General features: G+C 55.4%; 1 protein-coding gene across 1 annotated transcript in view; it reads left to right on the top strand.

Annotated features, from left to right (window-relative positions):
• Nucleotides 1-6,377: 6,377 nt before the first annotated feature.
• The window catches only part of P884DRAFT_198905 (Up-regulated during septation-domain-containing protein), a gene marked incomplete at both ends in the record, with an annotated part of 2,464 nt that continues 904 nt past the window's right edge, over nt 6,378-7,937 (top strand). The window contains 3 exons of the mRNA XM_069438192.1: nt 6,378-6,503; nt 6,583-6,889; nt 6,984-7,873. Of these exons, the coding sequence (XP_069298184.1) occupies nt 6,378-6,503; nt 6,583-6,889; nt 6,984-7,873 (1,323 nt within the window). The remainder of the gene's footprint in view (nt 6,504-6,582; nt 6,890-6,983; nt 7,874-7,937) is intronic.

Consider the following 7,937-nt stretch of genomic DNA (forward strand, 5'->3'; position numbering starts at 1 on the left):
TGCTTCGTAACTAACTCTATGTAGTACATTTCAGGACAGCAGCTACGATATGGTGAAATACCTGCAGTAAAGTACCGAAATTCGGGCCGGTAGGTTGAAACATGCTTCGAACCCCTTGTTGTGTAACCAAGATGCCGCTGCTATCCCCCACTGATATTCTTGGAGCCTCCTTGACCTTTTTTTGTCTTCTTTCTTTTTTTCTTTTTCTTTTTTTTAGAATGACCCCTTTCGTTGACCTCTTCTGCCGAGCCCAACAGCATCAACATGTTGACGGCGACGGGGGAGGGGAAAAGGAAAAAAAAAAGCAACAAGCTGTAAACCATTTGCTGCGGCCCTCCTCAACTGAGCACAGGCTCTGTTTGTACGACAGTGTATACTTCGGATTGAGTCTGTCTACGCCCCTATCTCGCATTTGACTCACCAAACACTCTGGTTGCTTGTCAGGCTCTCAAGCCCCAAGAACAAAAGGGTCCTGCACGCCCCTGTTGTCATCACTGTCACCGTCGCGGTGGGCTGCAGAAGCACTGGGCGTGCTAATCTCAAGCCCCACTCACGCGCTTTTTCGCGAAGCCTTGGGTTACTCCGTGCCCTAACACTTAGACCGAACGCTGCATCCCGTGTTGAAGCCTGCGCAGGAACAAAGTCCGCATTGCGAAACAGCGCCATGTCGCGTCCTCCGACAACAAAAAGAGGGGAACGTGCTTGTTCGCGCCAATTGTTTTGCCGAGGAGCTATATCAGACGCTGCTATGCTGTGATACACTACCCAAGTGAGAAAGGAAGAGCAGAGGTCGAGGAGCCTCCGTCAATCACTTCTGCAATCTTGCTTCTCAAAGAAGCAACTCTTCTCCTTCACAAATGAACAAGATCTGTATTTGGTAACTTACTGCCGGCCATGGGTATCCCCCACCCACCCGCCGCCCCTAGCTCGTAGACGTCAGGGTCGTACGATGGCCAAGGCTAGTAGAGGGCTTGATGACCGGGAGGATGCAATAATCGAGGACGGCCGCCGTCCCGTGACATGTACAGACTCTGCACTTGTTGTAATCTACGGAGGAGTGCACGGAGGAATACGGCACGGGATGTACAGTATCCGTACATACACATTTCTACCTCGTGGCGTAAGTGTATGTAATCCGTACCTGCTCCTCTTTCCCCCGATTCCTCCCTTACACAGTAACTAATTACCAACACTACGCTACCCTACTCCGTACTCCGTACTTGATGTATAGTGTAGTGCCCTTAATCCCCCCAACCCCCCCTTTCTCTTACCGCGGTGCTTCCGTACGTTTATGCTTCATCTTAACATCGGCAGAGGGCCCGGCACGGGACGAGCGAAACTCCTCATTGATAGACCTGAAGTGCCCCCAAGCGTTGAATAGACGTGTGTGACCCGTGCCGCCTGGAACGTCGCCTACTGTGGATGCATTGCACGTACTCACGCTGCGCGCCAGTCACTCCTCGTCGGAGAAGTGAATCGGTCGCCGGGGGGGGGGGGTGGGGGCCAGGGAATGAGGTACTCACAAATAGTTACCTCCCCTCCTGCTTGAGCCGTTGACGCCCTATCGCGCGCCGCGTGATGATGTATTCATACACTTCCGACCAGTGGGTTCTCCAAGGCCCTTCCCGTCTCTCTGAGAGGGACCGAGCGTTTGAGATGGCAATATCGTGGGCTGCATACACAGAGTTGCTACATGTGTGCATTCAATTTCCCTCACCGGTTCGTGCGCGACTAGGTGCCCCGACCGAGAGAGCAAGGGCAAACCCGCCGATGCATCTGATTAAGAAACAAGTCAGAGGATGCTGGCTGAACCACGGTGTTTCTCGAAACTTTCGAAACTTTTGACCCACGCGGATGAGAACGCTTGCTTGAACCTCTAGATCATGAAACGTATAGAACAATTCCAGACTTCGATGGCTGTTTTATGTATGACGGTACAGAACAATTTACGGTGGTGTTGTGTAGACTGCTGAGAGACGGGATCACAGAGGATAGTTACCTGGTAAGTCGGCGGGCCGCGGTCGGCAAATCAGAGAACCGGGGCGCAATGTCGTCTCGCACCCCGTGTCATGGAAAATCTCCGTGTTCCGGGCAACGGGAAGGGTAGGGAAAAAAACCCGTTTCGTCCCAAGTGAGCGGGGCTTAATCCGTACATGCAAAGTGTTGTGCTGCCCTGTTTCCCAGGCGTCTGTTTCTGTTTCTTTTTCTCGCATTCCCTTCCCCCCTCCCCCTCCCCTCCCTCCTCCTGCACGCGACTGCGCCGTGCCAGATAGACGAAATGGGCTGCGTAAGTGGGAGAGCTTTGGGACGGAAGCCGGGCAACCGCCATTGGCGACTTAGCGATCTGAACTTAGTTGTACGGTACTGCACATACATAATTCCTCTCGAGAAGTCAATCCATGTACCCTCCGTATTCCATACGCGAGCGTGCTTGTTTGTACTTCAGACACTGACGGTTAGTACTCTGTAAGAAGCTGATCACATGGGGCCTTGTCCATAGCGGGGAGTTTATTAAGGTTAAAGATCCCTGATCCTTCCGGGGAGATCGCGGGTTCTCAGCGAGGTTCGCAATCAATACGGCATGACAATGACAAAGACGGAAGGTTTCTCAGGGGCTGGGCTGCCCTTCGCTTACACGAATACCACCAACTAGCCGGATAGTTCGGAAAACGGTAAAAGCTCCAGAAGGTCCGTGACGATCGAAGGGGGAGGGAAAGTGGGGGAGGGTGGGCCAACGATTCCTCCGACCCCACAGCTCTGTTACTGGAAGCTCGACAATCCGAAAGTCTCTGACAAGGCATGTTCCGCAATCGCTGGAGATAACTAAACGCGTTGTTGTTGTTGTTGTGAACAGCGACTGAACTACGAGCGAATCATGAATAGTTATTGTCTCCCCGTAGTGTAGTGAATACCACAAACAAGTTATTCCTATGTTTCGAAAGTCCTTGCTTTGCCGAGGGGCCACTGAGAGATTGCCGCGGTATAGCTGCCAGACCCGTCGATCCGCGCAAGTTGCGTTTGGGGAGTAAGCAGGGCAAAGTCGAAGCGATTTTGTATCTCGAGTCCTCGTTTCGGTGAGTGGCAAACATAGACACGGTTCGGGCACGCGAAAGCATGCTCACAGACTTTTAGGTCCAGGGCTGCCCTCTGGTGTACTACTACTTACGGTAGCTGGGCAATCCGTCGCTCCTAGTCTCAAGAATAACTATGTTCATAGCGATCTTGAGCTTCTGGCGGTGAGCATGAGATAAGATGTGACAGCAGGCTTCAAGAGATTCCTACTGCGGGACGATGGTGGCAGATGCAACCCCAAGTATGCTGAAAGTGGCCTCGATGGCGACCAGGACGGACAGCACAACCCGGTGAAGGAAGGAAGCAGATCGCCCTGCAACATTCATTAAAAGGGACGATGGGACGCGGAGCGCTGAATATGAGAGGTCCTAGCACCTCAAGTGCCGGTCCTCGAGGCCCTGGCCCGCCCAATGATCGCGGGCCCTCAGTGCGCAGCGCGGGTCGTCATGTCAACTTTGGCCTGCCGGGCTCGAAAAGCGCCGTCCCCAGAGTGATCGCAGACCTCGCTTCTAACCGACACCAGGCCCCGAGTCCTGGCGCGAAGCCCACTTTCTAAAACGGGTAAAGCGCCCTTGGCGGACATGATCACCTGGGCGCGCTGGCCCTCGGTATGCTCCCCAGCTCAGAAAGAAAGCCCTTATTAACTATTGTTGAGTGAGGACAAATTGAGAATGATCACGGCCAAGGCGTTTTTGACGATCTGTCCGGCGATGTGGCAGTACTCCGTACATGGCCATAGTCTTGGCCCGAGATCCACGCCCGTCGAAGCCAATCTTGAGAGTTTGTGATATGGGGTCTGGTCTTCGGAGAGCCGGCACTTGACGATGCTTCTTTTTTGGCGATGAAGTGGGATCGCGACGAACACAGTGGGCAAAATTTGGGCCAAGAGGACTAACTAATTTTGGGACATTCCCGTTCCCGAGCCATTGCAGCTGAAGAACGGTTCCCGGCCTCCTCTCTCACGGGCCCGAGAAACGACCATCCGGTTACCGAATTGATGCTTTGCAGGCGGCCGCACTTCCCCTCATTCAAACTGCGTAGTGACTTCCAACTTTGATCTGAAAACGTAAGAGTGATTTAGACCGCACCTTCCAGATCAGCTTCCAGAAACACCTGCAGACCCGTGTAGGGCTCAAATGAGCAGGACTCAGGGCAAGCAGGCAAGGCCACGCTTTTGACAGGCATTGTTAGCCAGGCACCGGCTGTCAAAAGCCCGTCACCCTTCCCCGATCATCCGCCCATTTACGCGTACTTCTACCTACCACTCGTGTACGGAATACTAGTCTGCCTTGTTCTTCGCGACAAGAAATCCATGCATGCTCCGCTCCGGAGGTGGCCAAGCACGAAAGAGTGGAGATGGCCATCGGTGCGCATCAACTGGGGTGAGATCTATCCGTAGAGAGGAAGATTTTTGTGATGCGTTTAACACTTGTACAGACTAGTGAGGGCAGCAGGCTTCATGGAAGTCGGAGTCCGCCCCTCAGGCCTGGAACGCTAGCGTCCTCATCAACGCGAGAGACCAGTCGTCCTAGTAGGGTAGGGTCCCGAGACCGGCCTCCACCAATGTTGGGTATCACTGCAACCCTTCTCTCAATAACAGCAGAACTTTCGAGTCGAGTCGTCCGTGCGGCCTTGAAACACCGCCAGCTCCCGTCTCGTGGTGGGGAACAGGTGAAGAGGGGAAAGGCAAGGGCGATGTCAATGTGGGTGGGGTTTTCCTACGGAGATCATCCGGAGCTTGACTGCGCAAAACTCACCACAAAGCATTGTCGCGGGCGAATCTTGAGGCACACGACCTTGAAGCTTCTCAGTTCCGGCCAAATGCTGCCGTCAATTTTGCGGGTTGCCCCGCCACCTCCTCGCTCTCGAGCCTCTTGCGCGATGCGGGGTCGACAAAGTCGTGTAGGCAGGGCTTGCATCCCCAACTGCGAAACTAGCAACCGCTCTCTTTCGGCTTCGTTGATCTGCGGCTCGGGAAGAGGACCGGGTGCTAGCATCGAGTAGCTGGCCTGGAACACAGTCGATCTCCCGGCCACTCGACGTTGAAAAGTTTCCAGTCTCCGCCATCGTCGGCACTCCGGATGGCTCGCCAACGCTCCGCCCGCTCGGACCTTTTGATCCCCGTTCGTCCGTCCTACTGAAGACGCTCCTCCGTCCCAGATCCCGCTCCGCGGGCTGCACAATCGCAGCGCAATCTCCTGCATGCACGAGACGCACCCCAACTTGGGCCAATGCCTGCTGATTTAGCCAGCAACAGCCATTGGTTTGCCATTCAAGCTCGGCTGCAGCTTTGTTCATTGCGCTCCCCGAGATGGACAGGCGTGGATGCGGCGGAAGCCCCTGCCGTAGCCATCCCTGACTAGTCCGGATTACACTACGGATTACACTAGTGTAGTTACACAACGCTACCCCAAACAGGATCCGACAAGGGTCCTTTGACCGGGACCAGTTCTTCGCTCAGAGCGGTCTTGGCGGTTTCATTGTGTTTGCCTTGTGCAGCTACCTCTCACCTTTCGGGTCCTGTTACAGCATTGCTCCCTCACCACACGAACCATTCCTCTCTCGGCTCGATCTCCATGGCCCTGACCATTCCAGGGACACAGCTGCATCTGAACAAAGAGGCCCGGTCTCATGGATTCCCCTGTCACCATCGCATCAATGACGGGAAAGGCGTGCACGGTAATGTATGTATGTACTGTACATACATACATGCGCGCATACCACCTATGCACTTGTCCTGTACTGGTATGGTATCTCCGGTACAACGTACATTGTGCAACAGGCACGCTTATGCATGGCAGACCACCGTTGGAGCCAGCTAGCGTACCGTATGTAATGTAATGCTCCGCACACAAGCACGGCAGCGTAGTGTACTAGTTATGTATGTAATCCGTACATACAGAGTGTACATACATACGGGGGCCCTTGCTGACACCGCAGCACAATCTTGCATGGGAGCACATGGCTCTCCATGGATCCTCTTCTGCAGCTCCCTGCCGCCTGGGCTTCGCGCTCACCCCTGATGGACAGGGCTCCGAATCTCTGAGAACCCACATGGGGGGCCAGACTGCATATCTGTACGTCCGTACATCCAAAGGAGCGGTCCCGTTGGCTTGGAAGGGCCTGCCTGGCTTGGAGTTGCATGCCTCAGATTATGTATATATCCTCACCAGAGCCTCCGACCTATCAGCCGGCTGGTCCGCACGGGAAGTTTAGAGCGTTTCTTGGCCCTAACCCGCACCAGACCTCTCGGGCCAGCGGTGACCATCTATCTCTTACACGGACCCAACCCCGAGTCCACACCAATGGATCACATCGCCAGCTGCCTGCTGGATACTGATCCTGAACCGGACCTGGACGACCTCTCGTTTGGTCTCAATAATTATATAGCAAAGGCCGTCGTGACGCCCCAGGACGCCAATAACGAGTCGGTATGCAACCAACTTCACCTCCCCAGCCAATGTTCCGCCGTCTCCCGCTGGCCAAGGCTCATTAACCGTTCCGTTGCAGATAGGTAGATCTTCTTCGCCTTCGGGAGACAAGCCGTTTGCCTGGAGGATGCAGCAGCAACCAGAGAGGAAATACCAGCTCTTTCCTAGAGATAAACAGATCGCCGCTATTCCCGGGAAGCCACTGGATCCTGAGCAGGCATATGCCTTGGCTATGAGCCAGAGCGGCGAGAAGAGCGAGAAGCAGACGGCCGTGACGGGGTTGAGAATTCGGGTCAAGGACCACAATAATCTCGTCCGCAGGCGGAAGATCAGCGTTCCGGAGCTGGGCCCCATGACGACAGTGCAAGAGGCCGCCATGGACTCTCGTATGACTAGCCTGGGTTCCTTTTTTTTTTTTCTTCTTTTTCTTTGTCTTTTTTTTTTGCCGTCAGGTTTAGCATACAGTTAACAATTCAGCAGCTACGATTCCAGGACGGCCACCTATTCACGAGAGGTCGATAAGCGCGCCGGGCAGTTCGGGGAAGCCGTGTACGCTGGGCGATTGCATGACAACGAGGAAGACACCTCCGGGAGGCGAGAGACCCCAACTCCGTTCGGCTGGTAGGAGCAACGAAGAACTGCAGAGGCCTGGAGCGGAAACGGCTCGACAGCCGTTATCGCCAAAGAGCCTGGCGCCTCTTGTGATTCCTACATCCAACGCGAGCGCCCCCCGCACAGCCCAACAAGTGCCTCTCAGCCGGCTTCGCTCGGGTAGCACCCCAGTCGAAGGGTCAGCCCGCCTGGCGCGGATTGACGACTCTCCTCGGGGGAAGACGCCTTTCACCCCTCTTTCTGCTTCTCTGACAACGCCGAGATCAGCCGCCACGACGTTCACGACGTTCACGACCGCGTCAACGTTGCCCACTCCGGTTTCCGCCCCCGCGGAGAACAGAGGATCGCCTCGACCGTGGGAGAAGCCAACGACGCATCCCCCTACTGGGACCCAAAAAGCCGTCCCTCCCGAGCCCTCCTCTGCCACGCCCAAGGTGGAAAGCAGCGACCCGCTACAGAATCACGCGCATGGGCACCGCAGGCACCAGTCGGAGTCCGGGAGCATCATGGACAGAGGTCGGCCGCGGAAGCGGTCCGATGCCGGCGCGGCTCTTGGGACCGGCCCCAAGCGGTCGGTCTCCAAGAGAAGCAAGAGCACGGAAAGGCAGGCATTCGAGCGGCTGCCCAAAGGATGGAAGGCAGACGACGCTGTGAACGTCCTCAGCCCCCCAGAGGTGGCCACGCTGCAAAGGCAGGCCCTTCAGCAAGCCGCTCGGTTCGAAGTCCTCAGAAAGGAAGACGTCGACAGCCTCTCGAGGGTATGTACGCCCTTGCATCCTCCATCCCTATCCTTCCTCAACCCCTGTTGCCCCCCCACCACCC

This window comes from Thermothelomyces heterothallicus (assembly GCF_042370625.1).
Source record: "Thermothelomyces heterothallicus CBS 202.75 unplaced genomic scaffold P884_scaffold_9, whole genome shotgun sequence".
Classification (NCBI taxonomy): Eukaryota; Fungi; Ascomycota; class Sordariomycetes; order Sordariales; family Chaetomiaceae; genus Thermothelomyces; species Thermothelomyces heterothallicus.